This window comes from Gnatocerus cornutus, chromosome 2 (assembly GCF_029298725.1).
Source record: "Gnatocerus cornutus isolate USDA-ARS CGAHR chromosome 2, icGnaCorn1.1, whole genome shotgun sequence".
In the NCBI taxonomy this organism is placed as follows: Eukaryota; Metazoa; Arthropoda; class Insecta; order Coleoptera; family Tenebrionidae; genus Gnatocerus; species Gnatocerus cornutus.
The window spans coordinates 11,999,391-12,017,258 of record NC_142234.1 but is presented as its reverse complement, the minus strand read 5'-3'; the positions used below and the strand labels follow the sequence as shown (position 1 = coordinate 12,017,258).

Here is a 17,868-nt window from a genome sequence, read left to right as displayed (position 1 = left end):
TTTGTTACTTTTTTGTTAGTAAAGTAAAAAATCAACTACTAGTTCGTAAAAGCAAACAACTCCTAAAATGAATACTTCATTACCCAGAAAAAGCTACATTGCCACTAGCTAGTTTCACTGCTAAGAAAGATTGTTATTAAGGACACTTTTGTGTTTCAAATAAGCTATAGCTTGGTAGTAAACTTACTCATGAAAGTAATTTTCTTTTTTATTTTAATCTTCTAAAGTTTAATACAATTTGTCCGGCCATGCTGTAGTGTCTTTATTTGTTACGGGATTTCTTAGCACGTTAAAATGGCCAATTACTGCAGCTCAGCTTGTTCTACCGACGTACAAGACCGTGCTATGTTAAATAAAAAAGGAACATCCATTAGAACTAGCTCACGAACTCCATAGGTAGGTATAATAGAGCTACGTAACACATTTTCAACAGTCGAAACTTCGGCTAGTGTGGCTATCAAAAGAGCCAAAATGCGAGTTTCGCTTTGTGGTCTTTTTGCAAATGCTCAGTGAACGTTTTCAGTATTTGAGCTCAACATAAACACAATATGGGGCTACATTTAGTTAAAAAAACAAAACTTGTCAAATTGTTTAGGAAGCCACGGACTGGGCTTTTGCGCTTTTTAACGTAATTTTATGCAGTTTCCAGGAAAAAAACTGACGAGTTTCAAATTCCAGGAAACCTTACAGTTAAAATACAGATTTAAAGTTTTGTTTTTCGAGATTATACTGTTATTATTAAAATATCACAAATTAACTTATGGAAGGGATGGAAAAGAAACGTGGGCGAACAAAAAAAGAAGCTTTGAGCAAAATTAAATCAAAATTCAAATTTGATAAGCCAACAAATTAACATTCAATTTTTATAAAATAAAATAAATTATTTACATTTATTATAAACACGCTTAAAAACAAAGAATCTCAATTTTGAATTAAGTCTTTTGTCTCAGGCAGTTTTGTTGATATAGAAATTAAACACATTGCGAAAGATAAAGCCGAGGAACTTAATTAAATTACAACAAATAATGACTGGCGTTTTTAATTTGTATATCTTTTTCTGATTCCAAATCTACGTTAAATTTTCAGATAGCCACAAAGAAAAGTCAAAAATATTACTTTTATTGCAATAGTATATTGTATAACAAGTGTTGAAAATGGAAGATTTCACACGAATTTTGCAGAATTGAGCCACGAGCCGTAGGCGAGTGGCTTAAGCAAACGAGTGTGAAATCGAATTTTCAATACGTGTTGTACACGATATTTTTCCGACGATAACAAAAATCGCAGAGTTAATATTTATTTTTTTTAATTAAAGTTTATATTTTACGCTCTTCCACTTGCTAATAACGGTGCAAAAACACGTCAAGTTATCTCTGGGCAAATTAAAACTTAAAATGTCATTCGGCAGAGCACCTAGCCGCGGACAAAATAATTATGCCGTTGCGCCGAAAATTAGACACCGATAATGCCCGATCTGTGTCAACCTGTGTGCAATATAAAAACACAGTTGTCGGCCAATCAGAGATCTCAAATTTTTCATTGCACACGGGTATGCGCTTCGTTCGTCTTCGCACTGAAATTGTTTGCAATTTTAAATTTTCACTACGAGAAAACTGTATGAAATGTGGCATATTTTATAGTGGTCGTCGGAAAAGTTATTTATGTCCAATTAATTACAAAATTCTAGAGCAAAAGAGACGATGATATTTGAAGATTTAAAAAAATAATTTTGGTAGTTTTAATGCTACAGTAACGAAATTTGTCAAAGCTATTGCTTTTAAAATGTTCTTAAATCGGGCCCATTTACAAAATTGTAGAGAAAAAGGAATACATTTTAGACAATTTCATTTAAAGATCCACCCAAAATGGCGAAGGTGAATGAAATTCTATTAAAACCCAAACAAGAGTTCATTCATTGGCTTCTATTGTCTTTATCAAAGTGGTTTTTATAACAAAAAACGCATCTAAACAACCAACTCGATTGTAGCTTTTCATTCATTGGTTAAAGGTCCATAACTCTTGTTTATCGGATACATTTCTAAGCTAATCAAATCATGTACAAAAAGAGTCACTTTATTGGATGTTGAGAACAAAAAACTAAACAATACAATTAAAAATTAATACATTATCGTCTCGTAAAAAGTTTTCATATCATCCTATTCATTTTACTGTTGGCACATCGTTATTTGAACGTCAAGTTTTGCAGTCAAGTTAATGGTTGCTATATGTAATCGATTGCTTGAAAAGTTTTACGAGTTGTGGAAACAGTGATTGAAGTATCGTAAACAGATTTTGACCACGAATGATACAATCTATCCTGCGGCAGGTTTTCACTTTAACCGCATTGGGTTAGTGGTCCCAGAAGTTTCGTTTTATGCTTTGTGCAGTTTATAGGACATCAAAGTTGCTATCATTATAATTAAACTCACAAACATATTATTTATGCTGTGGTTGTTTATATTTATTTTGAATGTAAATACTAGGAGCCGCTATGCATATCTTTAAGAGTAATAAACAGGAAAATTGTGTTTTATGTTGGTTTTAACATATCTAGATATAACGTAGAGCTAATATAGTTGATTATTCAAAATGCCAACAGCACTTTATTGATATCCAAACTTTATTTTTCATTATTAAAATAATATTAGGTATATTAGGAAAATTGCAGTCACTATATTAAAACTTAAAGTCAAAATTTAATGACCTTGTAAAATAATTTGTATTTTGTTGAGATGCGATGTAAACCGAAGCTGCTGTTGTAAGCTTTTAAATTTGTTGTTATCTATTTTCATGCTTGCAGTGAGAAATTTTGCATATACAGGGCTAGTCATGAAAAGATTACTTCTGAAAATGATTTTTTTGTAACCCAAAATACTAATTTCTTGAGTCACTTGATTCAACTCGAATCAGAAATGAAATGCTGAATCCACGATTGCTTAGGCTTTGACAGTGTCACTTTGACAATTACGGAAAAGGAGGTTACGTGAGTGTCCATAGACAAACTAGTTCAGTTTCGATGGGAATATCTTTACGATAAAGGTCTGCAGCAGCCACAGCATTTTTTGGAATTCTCCGTAGATGAGAATCATGTCAGTTTTCTCATCTTCTTAACTCAACCTAACATATCATGCTTGTTAAGGAGAAAAATTATTTGTCGAGCACTTACAGCTTCCGTATAGGACAGATTAATAGAGGTACTAATGAACTAATGCGGCTCTAATGGAGCGGAATTAAGAATAAAGACGAAATTTAAATACATAATGTCAAAGTGACATTGACCAACCCAAAGCAATCGTGGATTCAGCATTTTATTTCAATTTCTAGTAGTATCGAGTAGTACAGGATATTAGTATTTTGGGTTGCGGAAATATAATTTTCAGAAGTAATCTTCTCTTGACTAGCCCTGTATGTAGCAACAAAGGTTGTGTGTTAATTTATAATAACTTTGTGTGTAGTTTAACAGTTTATATATTAATGAGGACTTGATTTAGAAGTGTTTTTTGTTAACTTTGAACTTACTCTTTCACTATTTATTATGTTTTTAAATTAAGTGGTAAAATAATTCCAATTAAACACACTTTCAATTTGTATCGTGCAAAATGTGGAATGTAATTTTAGAATTTTAGATATTATGTAAAATTATTTCTGATTGCAGTCCATGTCTGTAAATTAAAATTTTTAATCAAGACATTTGAAAATTATAACCGGTTACTAACGGTAGATATATAAAGTTAAAGTAGACCCTTAAGCCAATAAATTTAGCATTTTAAAAAGTTATGAAGTTAAGCTGTAACCTCATTTTAAGTTGCTTTTTGTAACTTTACTCTATTAAAAACGATGCGCTCAAAAGTAGGTAGTATTTTCACATTAAATGGATATAACTCCAACATCTGGAGATTAAGATTCAGAGCAAATAATGCAACAATGAGAGTTCAAAATATAGCGTCTTAACAAACTTAGCCATGACTAAATAATTAAATACGGATAAAACTTTGTTGTGAAACTGGTTCTTGTAGTAAACTTATCAGAGGAATCATTTTAACTATTTACGTCGTTGGTTACAGTAATTTTAATTGGATATAAGTGCAAAGCCTTACCCATTTAAACTTTGAAGAGTATTTAAAATATCGCACCATCGATAAATTTGTAAACAGTGGGGAAAGAAAATCGTAATAAATGTTCTTGAGAAGCAACTTGTGTCTGCACTTTTTTCCTTTATCATAAATAACGAAATTTTATCTAACAAGGAAATAAAACCCAACGGTATCCATAAATTTCAGAAAATAAAACGGAGGCGTTTTCAAAGTTCCTAGTTAGGGAATTAGTTCTTCTGTTTCGATGTGGAGATCCGCGGACAATGAGGTTTTTCTTTTGTATTAAAAAGTACATCGAAAAAGCACATAGTTACCTGCAGGATGCACCGGATCAATATCAGAATAGAACACGCATTTATTAATTAATTAATGTCTTGGAAGGGCAAAAAGTTGAAGTATAGGATTAACATCCTGTCGAAGAATTATTTATCTATTATATTAGATTATTGGTTTTCTAAATGATAAAAAGTGAGCAACGAGGAATAAAAAAGATATAATAAATCGCCTTCGATTTTAAAACGTGTGCAGAAAACGCTAGCAAGTCGAGCTCATAATTGCTTTAAGATCGTGCCAGACGAGCATAGCGCAATTACGTGATGAAATTTGTTATTAGAATTGTTACATAAAATCTAATTAACTTAAATAAAACCCCCAAAAATTGACGACTCACGCTTTAGCCCTAGAACCGTCTCTGAGGACATTTTATTCTAATCTTGATGTAAATTTACAAACTTACAAATGAATCGTGTTCATGCAGATTACGCTTGTAACACCATTTAAGTTTATTCATCATTATAATGTCATGAAACTTTATGAGAGACGTGATAAATCAGTATAGTTATCTTACCATTGGCATCTTTGGCTTCAAGTCCTTCGGCTTCAATAACTACAACACTGAGAACGACAATGGGTGGTTTCTCTTCTCCAGCGAGGTGAAGCATGCGGTAGTGGCGATCAGGTGGCATTCCGAATGCCCTTTGTCCGTACAAGTAGAGATCTTCTTTGTAGTGTGCGTATTGGCCTCCTGGGGCTGGGGCTCCGACCTGAAATAAAAAAGGATTATAGGGCTTAGAGACAAATGCTCGAATTTAACACAAAAATCAATTAAATAACACCTGAGTTTACAATAATTACGTCATTGCCAGTTAGCTGAATCAACACCCATTACATGATCAACAAGATCTAATAGCTCCTTTTAGCCGCGAAGATTTCCATATCAAACCGCGATTGTAATTAGGAAAATTTCGCTCGGTTAATATTAATCAACATAAAGCGAAGTAGAATTCCAATTTGGATGTCTTCACTTAAATGAAATGTCAATATTGATGTCGAGCTTAATGTAATTTGAAGGCATGACGCGTCAGTATTGCAATTTACGGACTCAGAAAGGTATTTTTACCTTTTATAAATTAACTTTTGGAACAACACGAATTAAAGTCAAAGGTCTTAAGCTTGAAGATAAAACTTTTAATACAGAAACTTTGGCCACCACCTCTAATAGTAAGTTAAAAAAGTCTATTTTGAATCAAAAGCCCCCACGAGGGAAACGATGTTTCTTTGGCGAGATGATAAAAAGTTGTTTTTAAACTCTGCCGGGTTAAAGGAAAAAACATGTTTGCGTTTGTATTGTTAACTTGATTAAATAAAAATCAAAGTTCAGAACGTTGAGTGTCATCGAATTTAACTGAAGTGTTCTAAATTAGAGCGTTAATTAATACTAACGAAACGAAATCAGGGATCTGTATTTACACACCTGCTGGGAGCTATTAATTAATTTAGAAATGGAGCCGTTTGTGCACCTTCTAAGAAAAACATTTTATTTGTTGTCCTTTTATTTCGGGCACTTTAATTTGTGATTGATTCAGAATTAATTATTGTTGTTTACAAACTAATTTAGTATCGATAGTATCGATTATAAAAAGTCGAGTAGTACAAAGGCAAAGAAAACTTGCAGAGAATAGATGCATATATTTTCATTTGTTGAATTAAAGTAAAGTGATGTAAAGAAAGTGGACTGTGATATGATATGTGTGGCAAATACATTCTAGAATCGTTAAAGTAAGACATGATTCGAATAATCGTCCCTTTATGTGCTTTATCTATAAGATGCATTAAAACATCAGCAGCCTTAGAAAGAAAGATCGGTAAAGCGGAAACGTAATTAGAGGAAATGAAAGAAAATAGGAATGTCTTTGAAAAAAATCCTCTAGTGGTGTCTGATTTTATTTTAGATATTAACATACATATGAGCAGAATAGACGGAGAAGAAAGTTAGATAAAGATGATGAAAATAAAAAAGGTAGCATAATTGGAAGTGCTCTAAAACCATTAAAATTGATTTAGAGTTGGAATGTGAATTTATGAAACTGGAAACTGGAAATTTGGGGTAATTTGTTTCAATACAAGGGTGAATATTTGTCTGAAAATTAATAAGAATTGCTATCAATAAATTTCACGGTTTTACTACAATTAATTTTGCAATAAATTTTCCATTTTTGCCCCGATATTTTTGCACTAACCGTTAAAATCCATTTTCGATGTTCAAGCTTACGTTATTGTCAGTTTTGATATATCGAAGAGCTTTGAGTATTCTCCAAAAGAGAATTCCTATAAAAACCAAAGGATTTACTTCAGAACCAACAACTCTCAAGTAGCTCTTCGACGGAAAGTGATGAGAAAAATGGATAATTTAACCTAAAATTGAACCGCTTAAAAAAACGCAAAATTTTCTGAATTTTGAAGCGCTGAAAAGTGTCCATTAACTGACAAATGGAGGCAATTAAATTATCCTTGCTTGCTTTACAACGTAAGTAATAAATTATACACTTGGTATGATCAAATAATCTGCACAGCTCGACATTTTGTGGAATTTTTAGCCTTTGATAAATATTCCAGTAGAAAGAAAACTTTAATTGAAACATCCGAACTGAAAAAGTTTACTCTAACACTATGAAGCCAAACTAAGGTGCGGCAGTGAGCAACGACGTGTAAAATATAGCCGGCTACTCCCTGTTTTTACTTTGCCACTAACTTTTGTCTTCATTGTTTTAAGTTTTGTGACAAGCTCGACGCTGTTAATTAATTTTAATTATCGCGTTTGAGCGCCTGAATTACCTTATATACAGACTTATTTTACTTTTAATGGAGATCTCTTCCCTGCTAAGTGATTTATTAAAGATCGACGACCTGGTCTTTGCCCTAAATTAATTTATTGTAAAAAACTATTAAAGGCGCCTTTTCCCTTGTTCAAAACACTTGATTGCGTCGTATTTTATAATTAACACCATTGCGGGCAGTCTTCAGCTGTTGGAAAAAGTTTCGATCGCTTTCCAGGCATTAACTTACCTACTGGTGCAGCGCCAAAGTGTTGTTAAAACAAACAACGGAAAAAATTAAATTAATGTTATATGCGCTTGATATAAAAACTGCTTTGTTTAGTTGAGTGATTGAATCGAATTGAATGAAAAACGTGGTCAAAACAATCGAAACAATTTTGTGTGCAGGCTGTTATCAATTTTCATTTTTATTTGTTTTAAAGCTGTTCACCGTTTCCATAAAGATGAAACGCGGACTACAAGAAATAGCCCCAGCTGGATCATAAAAATGTATAAATGTTAATTGTCGACCACTGAAGATAACAGCTGGCAGATAACGCCTTGCATCGATCGAAAAACCCAATTAAACTCTTACAGCTAGTATTTCAACACCACGTGTTTGTAATAGCCTTTCTAGTCTATCCTGGATGACTTACCGTGTTGGCAATGGTGTAAAGCATTTCCACATAAAGCTTGTCTTTCTCATTTTGCGGGGCCGTGTAGTCGATGGGTACAATGCCTAAATCTCCTTCCAAGGGTGGAGGATCCGAAGCGGAGACTTCGGCTGCTTTCAGCACACTTTGTCGTTGATTTTCTTGTTTCCATGCTAGCGCTGTGAAGCTTTCGAAATAAGACCCGTCAATTTCTTGAACTCTGAAAACGTGACGAACATATTAATCGTTGGGAAATTATCCCCCATAGCTTTAAAATATGTTACTGTTTTTTGCTCGATTTTACGGACAAGTGAAGAATACAAATTGTGGTTACAGTAATGGCTTTATATTTTCAGGCGATAATTAGTTTTGGGGAGACTGCCGCCAGAGGTTCCTTAAATGGCCACGTTTCTCTCTTAATTCAGTTTAAAACGTCGTGATTGTAAATTTTGAAGTTCTGTTAAAACTGTCATCTTCACTTGTAGAGAGTAGGGTGAGAGAAAATCTGTTTTGAAGTGAATTGCATCACCACAAAATGAAAGTGGTGTGTCTATGTTTTATTCAATAACATCTGGGTGCTTTGATGGAGGTTTTACAAATTTGATATAAGATCTTAGCTACACGCACTCAAATGTCTGGGATTTACTAACTTTGTGTTAAACTAATAAGTACGTTAATTTCAAGAGCGCTCAAAGCTTTTGAAATCTGTTTACAATAACTAACGTTAACACAAGTTGGATCAGAACTGAAAAATTGTCTGGCATAAAAATTGGGATATCAATTCTGTTTGTTACTTCTCATCCATTTATCGTCTTCACAAATAAATATTTACTTTCATGGCCAAAAGTCTATTAAATCAATAAAACTGTTGATCAACGCCCAATCACAAATTCAATCAAGTCAACAAAATCGGGGAAAGTAATAACAGTTTTGCATTTAAAATTTTTGTAGGTTTTTCAGGTCATTTCAATTTATTGAAGGACCGCTTCGTAATAAGCTGTTATTTTGATAATTCTACTTCGTTCAATACCTTCTGTGTATGCAACAAATTGCAGAAAACAACATAATTGCACACTTGTTGAATAACATTGATATTTCCAGTTTATGAGTGAGGCTGTCATAAAAAGTAAATTACTTAGGCAATTCCATTTGATATGCAACCACATATTTATTCACACAAAATTATGCGCTCTTATCAGCAATGTGAGAAACGTAATATCCACTGTGCTACATTGTAAGCAGTACTTAAAACAGCTTAAACTTGCACACAACAAAACTTTGTTACTACAGTCACGAGATGTGTGCAATTATTGCCCGCTAACGTTGTCCTTGGTTTCATTTTATCGATGCTACACAATGTTTGAAGGACATAAAATTTGATTATCGTAAATTATTAATGTGCTTTCAAAGCTTTTTGTTGTTTGAAGTTTAATCGAAATTCCTAACTAATATTAATTATGAATCTACCTTGTTTAATAATGAACAGAACTTGAAAAAATATGAAGCAATTAACTCAGGAGCCACAGAATTATTATAATTTAAAGTTAGAGGTGTTATTCCATAAAAAAAGTAATTTGTATGTGAAGAAAGCAAAGTACGCAGTAAGTTATTTTAGAATTGTTTTTGGTTCTGCAACTTTTCATTTTCATTGAATTACTTGAACTGTTTATATATTTTCTTTAAATCTAATTTTTCTGATATTTTGATAATGAAACCAAAAACAATATTTATTTTAAAGTAACAAAAACTTTAAGAATAATAATAATAATTTGAATATTTAAAAAAATGAGAACTTAATTGATTCTTTGAACTCTCGGATTCTTGTGACATACATATTACATATGTTTTAAATGTTTTATATTTTCAACTCAGTATATTCTTTGAACTGTTTGAACTTTGAATAAATTTGACTTAGACATTTAATAGTAATTATTTACCAAGGGAGGAAAGAACCCAAGCGGTATTATTTCCCGAGATCCGAAGGATCGAAGAAAGTTAGAATACGAGAGCAAGAAAAGTATACGGTCTCGTGTATTAATTTTTTTTTCACTACTAGCACATTTATTTTTGAGGCATAGATATTATGCTTTTCAGTATCTATTATAAGAGAGGAATTTAATTTCACAGTTCAGCAGCAGACGACACAATGACATGATCTAAAGTTAATAGTGAAAAAAAAAATTCACATTAATGGTCTACTACAAAATATAGAATAGTAAGGACAAAATTAATATTGTTAGATGGCCTTTGAACCAAATTAAACAGATCCCTAATTATGTAAATACGTGTCCATAGGAGTAGAAATAATTGTTTTGGTTTGGGTGGCGCACGAGGTCCTAATTAGCCTTTAGGTATGCAGATATCTGAGAAGTTTGTTAATGATTTATCAGAGAACCCATTGATTTTAACGTGTAACAAAATACCTAAATTGATGAGAAGAAATGTCTGTAGCTTTGTGTCAAGTTGATAGAATGAGTTTGAAACAATTTTTTTTTTAATAAAGCGTCAATAACTTGAAATAAAATCGTTGTGAAAACTTATATTTTCAAGCATTCTGTCTTGAAACAAAAAATGACATGAATATAAATGCGAAAGAACTTTACAGAAAGAATACGATACTCCTACAACAAAAGAAAATAATTTTATATTTCACCGATTTGTTATCCCCGTGTTATTCTGATGAAAGAATTGCAACTTTAAGGCAAGAACTCATCGAATTCCATGCGGGTTGAACAAACTGGCAGATATTTATGAACATAACTTTCTTGAGTAAATAACACGACATCATTTAGACTCAGCAATAACATTTTGTCTTTAGCTCCACCCGAATTTGCGCATATTTACCAATGTTCTGAGACAATTCATGCAAACATGCTGTAAATATATGCTTTTCTTACCCCGAACGAACCTGATGATCGATGTCCGGCCAACTTTGCCTCCTGCTACAAAACGATGGCCTTTTATCTGGCGTGGCCTTAGGTGACCTTTGTCTGAAAGAACCAGGTCGACGAACAGGTGGTGCAGGAACTAAACATTCCAAAGTACTTCGACGTCGCTGAACAAGAGCACTGGCGCCAGGAGCTGGCAAAACTTTTGGAAAACCTGGAGTGTTGCTATCACCAGAATTACTTCGCGATCCCGCGGGAACCCCGGTTGTGGTTGTTTCCGCTGTGTCAGTTCGACTCAGAGAAAATCTGGAAACCAAAATCAACTAAGCAAAATCATGTAAATTGCACGTAGTTGCTTGAAATAATTATTAAAATTTATACGTGTATTTCGTTTTATGCTTTCAAAAAGTTATGGTTCCCAATAAAGCCCTCCGTCGTTTTACAGGAAATTAGAGAATATTGGGAGAATTTTTCTAGACCAATGATCAAGGTTAATTGAATTAAAAAATAATATTGCGGCTTCAGAGAGAGAAGCAATTAATAAATGGTGGCAGACTTTTAAAATTAAAACGAGTTAAGAGTGGTTCGAAGTTATTAGTTTCAATTTTAATTAAAATTTGAATACTTCTGGTTCGATGTGTTTGCTTGATAAATGTACGGCCAAAATTTAATTTTATTGTTTAATTAAATCTTAGAAGAATAGCAGTTCCAAGTGATAAAAATCAATTTTAAACGTTTAGTCTAGTTGTTAAAATGGCGAATGCGCCGGGAAATTGAATTATTATTTTACTGCGAATACAGAGTAATTTCAGTTTTGCTAACAAATGTTTAAAGTTTTAATTATATCAGTATGTTTACAAACTATTAGTTACCAACATGCAATGACAAAAGTGTTGTACTATTAAAGTTGAATACATTGTGGCTGGTTTGGATGTTGGTTTCTATAGTAAACAAATCGGAGTATTTTATAGGGAGTTTGATATCCGTTTTATTAAATTAAAGTTAAGTAAAGATAAACTGTTGTTAAAATAAATATAAATAAAATACCTCTAATTAATGGTCTTATATCTATAAACAGTGGCGTAACAATAGGGTGGCAAGACGGCAAAATGCCACGGGCCCCAGGTCAAAGAGGGCTTCTTAAAAGTCAATAGAGAAAGAGCCCCATCCGATGGATTTGCCACGGGCCTCAAACGGTATAGTTACGCCACTGTCTATAAAACACTGTTTACGAGCGTAACTCCAGTTTTTCATTTATAAAAAAAATTAACCGCATTCCAAACCTTGTAATAACACAGCCAAGTTCGTTTCAACATTATTGAGACGAATTTCGCTGTTTACAGAACAATGAAAGCTGTCGTTTGAAATCTGTTTCAAGTAGAGGTGTAATGTATACAAGTGGTTTTCCGACTCATGCCGTCATTTACTTCCCTTTTAGGTACTTATCAAACAGTTACAGCTTAAAGCAGCGAGTATGTTACGATTTCTTGCAAGTAGTGTAATCAGCTTAGTATGATTCATTATCATAACATTGGCGCTTTGTATCCTCGAAATCGGATTTTGATTGTCTAATTGCATGCTCCACTACAATAAAGTAAAAAGCTTTTTTTGAATAACAATACTTTTGTATTCATACAATCAGTTTTAACCCCACAGTATATTCTGAATAATGACTTCATTTCGAATTTAAAACTTTATTGACAATACATTTGTTTTATCAGACAGATTTTTATCTGGTAAATACATTTTCCGTAATACCTCTGTCTACAATGCAGTATTACATAGCTAATCCCTCGTGTGTTCACGTATGGCATAAAAATTTATTTTCCGAGCAGTTATCGTCATCGGACACGTTTTATGAGTGTACGTTTGTTCCAAGTTATAAAGTTTTGTGGAGCGTTTGACAGTTTTATAAACATAAGTTTTGATAATGTTTCAGTGTGAAAAAATATCAAGCATGTATCCAGGAATTGGGACCAGCGGATGAATTTTTTTATTAGTTTTACCATTTATCGGGAAATTGCAACTGAGTTTATGTCCATGTTTGTAAGAGATAAGACTCAGGTCTATAGGACTTTTGTTGATAGTCATAGCTGCTGTAATCTAGACTTTGTAAACCCGATATCTCAAAATGTTTATTAATTTGAGCTGGAACGCAATTTTACTTTACGTATTGGATTATTTGTAAAATGGGCAGGAATGTTCGTTTTATCTCGTTTTTTTATGTTCTAGACATATAACACATATTTTTCGCTTATTGTATTTATTGTATTCAGATTTTATACATATTTTCATTATTTTGAAAAATTCGAAAAAAGACAAATTAAAATTATCTGTAAAATCCAACGCATACAGAATCTATTAAATTGAATTTCTAAAATTAAAGAATAAGAAAAAAAATATATAAAAAAACATGAACAACAGCTTTCAAGCGAATATCGACACAGCGATGCTTTTAAGAATTTTATTTTGTTCCGATAGTTTTGAAAGTTTTGAATAAATTTGTTTTTTAAGAACTCTTTTATACTAGCCTAGTTCTTAGAGGTTATGACCTTTAGTATAGTTCAAATTAAAAGAATTGCTAGAATCTCTTAAGCTTGAGCGATCCAAACTGGTTGAAAAACTTAAGTATCTAAAAACTTGCAAAATGCAGAAGTTTCCAAAGAAAATAAAAATATATGAAGAAATCTAAATAAACCTGAAGGATTTACAAAAAAGGATAGAGATAATATAAAAAATAAACAACTCAAAATTGGGAAAACTTAAAAACTAAAAAGTAAAAGGAAAAAATATTTTTTGGGGTTTTTTAAATATTCAGTTGAATATTTGTGCATGTTTATGCTATTGCAAATTTTGATGCACACCATTTCGTTCTTTAAATATTGCAATTTCTGCTTACGATTTTTTTATATTTTTCTATTTATAGCCCCCAGACGTCCTATTTTTAGAACTATTGTTTGGAACATGATAACACTATATAAAACTAGAATATACAACAGAAAACAACAGCTACTATTTCTTTTCTAGACCGTTTTATTTTCCAGACGAGACGATGGGAATCCTAGATATAAACGGTAGAAACTCCGGTCGTAGCCGTGCGTGTCGTGTGATTGCGTCATAAATTTTAGTGGATCTTAATTTGGAAAATTTGCTTCATTTCTCTAAATAGTACTTTTGTGGCCGGTAATGCCGTCGACAGAATGTCGGCGTTAATATAATATCTTACTGTAATCCGTGTCAAAAATCGTATTTATAGCTGTGGAAGCGGAAGCTAGCTAACCAGCTATGTTTGCATAATGGAAAAGGTGATTTATGAATCAAAGTCTAGAACGTGAATGAAAATAGCAGATTTTCAGTTATATTTAGTTCTATTTGATATACGCACTGCTAAAAAAATTATATAAAGTTTAAATCTTTCAAAGGACCGCACATAATAAGTAAAGAACACTGAATAAGTTTGAATTTGCGTGACAGTACCTTAATACTTTTATCTCCTTTATGTAACGTCCTTGAATAGCGCTTTCATCTCAAGAGATTTTGCTTTTATTATTTTAATGTACTGATGATATATTTACCTATTTTTTTGTTTGACGTCAAAGAACGAAACTTCAAAGCTGAATTTTTACTGAATTTTTACCTCGATGCTGAGAGGGTATAATATATTAATTTAATCTAATTCTTTTATTTCAATTTTCTTGACTTGGTTAATCAGTTTTAGATAACATTACAAATTTGCAGGAACCAAAAGCTTAAGCCTTTCAAAGAGGAACATTCAAAGTTAGCAAAAAATAAAATTGTCCAGTTGCTTCTTTACTCCTTTCCGGGGGTAGATTCTTTGAAATATAAAATATAATACCAAAAAGTTTAATCGGAAAAACGCAACAAAGGATTTGAATATAGAAACATAAAGTTTCCCAACAAAACGTTTTGGTTTTAATAGGATTGAAATCTAAGTTGAGCGTTGAATTTTGTCCTCGCGTCACAAAATGTTTATAAAACCGCATTGATTTGACATTCAGAACACAAGCCGAGCATACAATATGGAGTTTAGTTAAAATTGGACTTTAATTAGGCAGCACGTTTAATTTGGGTCCGCTCGCTTTAATCTGTTCTAAATCCTCCCGACTAAAACAGAGTGGTCAATTTGTGGCACTTCGATAAATTGTAGCTTAGTAAAAATCAAACGCATCGTATTTAATATTCATTACTGCGGACTTTGACCAGAAGAACGTGCTTGGAATTAAAATGCTCAACTCAACGCCTCATCTTTTTAATGATTGGAAGTCATTTCGAAATTATTTGTTTCTTAAACGACCTCGCTTTTTAACGAAGTCTCCACTAGAGTAATTTTAGACATCAGAGTTTCTGAAATGGAAGCTTGAGCATAAGTCAATAGGATCGGTCGAAGTAATTGGAAAGTTACAAGTTGTCACAATGTTCCCGAGGTGAAAGCCGTTCAAATTAGAAGCAGTTCCAGGGAATACTTGTTGTTAATTAAATTTTCGTACTTAATTGAATAGGTACTTATTAAATTCCCAGTAACAAATCAGAAAACGTTTTGTTATTACTTTGCGGAAGGAGTTCACTCTCTTTAAAGTGTGGTCGATAAAAAATTGTCAAGGAAGGCAATTTCACTGAGAGCTCGAACAATTTTCGATAACGTGACAGATAGAAAGTAATCAAAAGGGCATTATCGAAAAGCGAACGTCACCCAAGAAACACAAGAGGGTATTTACATGAAACGAGATGTATGTAAGTTGACGCTACTTCGTTAAATGGAAACTTTAACTTTACAAAATACCTTTTTCAGACTGCTTGTCAAATTACGCCTGTCCTACTTCAAATAGAAATAATAAATCTCCAAAAATCGTCTTTGTTAAGCAGATCAATTCTTTTTAACTGCGTATTCTGTTATTGTGTGGAGAGTTGAACTAATCTTTATTCAATTTCTGTCTAACGAACCCATGACTCTCACTCACTGCATTGTATTGGCCATTATCCTTCATCATCCAAGTCAGTGAAATGAGAATACGCTGAAATTCAATAGTCACATGACTCGTATTGTGTGCACAGCTAAACGTAGCATTAAAGAGAATAACAAGCGATTAACATCTATCAAAATTAATCAATACTATAACGATATACTTAGTTAATTAGTAGACTTCTCTAATAAATCTAATTTTATTACAGCGCTTTCGCTTCACCAAACAGCATTTTAATTTAATGATGACGTCCATTTGTATTCAAGAAAATATGTAATATCTACAACAAAGCAAGATAAATTCTCACTTTTACATTTAATTAAAATTCGGAATGAACATGCAGAGCATTTGATTACATTTTACAACAGAAAACTACTCAGGAATTTCGTCCAAAATACAAGTGTGCACAAGTACAAGTTTAATAAACTTGATTTAATTACCAATTTTTCCTTAAACTTTTGCCTCCCAACTGTAAGTCCAAATGTAAGTCATTTAATTTAAACTTTTCGACTCGTTTCACCCTGTCTGCATAACTCAGGATCAATACTCTGTAAAACCGCATTTTTTAATTATAAAATGCGTAAAATCAATACTTGCCCTCTTTAAAATTGGAGAAAGGATCTTCCACTTGCCAGTCTTTTTTGCAAATATTGAGAAATAAAACGATTCATTTGAGATTGAGGGATGTTCATTTCAGTTTACATAGGGCGTTCGGATTGTCTACTTTCATCTGATATTTCAGAGATTGAAATGAGAAAAACGAGTCAACGGTAAAGATCTGGTTTATTTTAGATGTTTTATAGTAGGAGAATTTTTAATCTGTGGGTCAAAGAGTTTTTGAGGTTGCAAATAAAAAGTTGAAGAATTAAAATGTAACGATAATCAATAATCCACTCAAAAATTACTGATGTTTCAAAACTACATCCAACAAGATTATTGATGTTCAGTTTTGTTTGCAATAAAGCAAAAGGTAAGTGTACCTCCAGCTTTAGCTACCACTCATCCATTTATCAATTTCTGGATATTTTGACAAATACATATTTTGAAAGAAAAACTAGAATCTTGTTTAGGCAAGTACAGGTATGTAATTCTAAAGAAAGTTGTGGCTGCCATGAGTTTAATTTATAGTAGTAAACCCTGTCGAGGAATTTAGTCGTGACACTGTGCTTCATTCGAACCAAGTTCTAAAATTTAGAGCATAATTAATTGTTCCTGTTAAACGCAAAGTTACTTAAGAAAACGCCCGTCAAGTTAATTATATTCACTATAAATTGATATATTGATAATTCGCACTTTACTAATAATTAATGCAATTCAGTTTCGTAGATTACCGGCACTTTTAAATTGTAACTACAAACACAATAAAGTCTTCCAGTGTTTAATATGCTGTAGTGGTTTACTTTGGTGTTAATTAAACCCCGCAATGTTGATGGTTAAATATACAAATATTACGCAACTTTTGCTCCAAGTTTCACAAATATTTAACAAATTTAAAACCTAAGCGTAAAATAACTTTGAAATAACTCTTTGTTTAAAATAGGAGCCACGTTAAATATCTAGATAGATATATCTTAATGTTCACTTATATAGGTATCATCGCTGCTCAAAAAAAATTGAGACAAATTTGAACAGCCTATAAATCTGAAATTTTGACTTTCAGAACGTTTCTTGTGGACTTTTAGCACTTTTTCAAAATTTGACATTGTCATTTTAAATGACAGTTCTGTAGCCTGATTTATTAAATTAACAAAATTTTGCTTGGCTCAGTTTTTTATGATCAGCAAGGGTTAACAGGTTCGACTTTTCTGCTATGGCAACTTTTCAATTTGATGCTTATTTTTTTTTAATCTTAAAAACACGTTTTAAATAAAGAAATGTAAATGTTTGTCTCACAAATTTAATAAAAAAATATTTATTCTGACAAAATTGTACATAAAACTTACCGTTTTGGGCTCAAGCTGAGACCTGCAACGCTATTGCTCACATACTCTTGCAAGGAGTTGAAAAAACTCATATTGCTGTCAATGATGCACTCTGCAAAAAAACAATGCATTATCCTTCTGGCATGTTTAATTTATTTACTGTAAATTTGACTACTTGGTAAGAACATGCATTTTAGAACAAGTAAGTGAGTAATTAATTATTAGTACTTAGTT

General features: G+C 32.3%; 1 protein-coding gene across 1 annotated transcript in view; it reads right to left on the bottom strand.

The window, feature by feature from the left end:
• The window catches only part of unc-13-4A (BAI1 associated protein 3), a 41,791-nt gene that overhangs the window by 8,637 nt on the left and 15,286 nt on the right, over positions 1-17,868 (bottom strand). The window contains exons 2-5 of the mRNA XM_088030257.1: positions 17,656-17,746; positions 10,740-11,036; positions 7,846-8,062; positions 4,942-5,137 (exon numbers count right to left, since the gene is read on the bottom strand). Coding sequence (XP_087886383.1) covers positions 4,942-5,137; positions 7,846-8,062; positions 10,740-11,036; positions 17,656-17,726 — 781 coding nt within the window. The 5' untranslated portion in view covers positions 17,727-17,746. The remainder of the gene's footprint in view (positions 1-4,941; positions 5,138-7,845; positions 8,063-10,739; positions 11,037-17,655; positions 17,747-17,868) is intronic.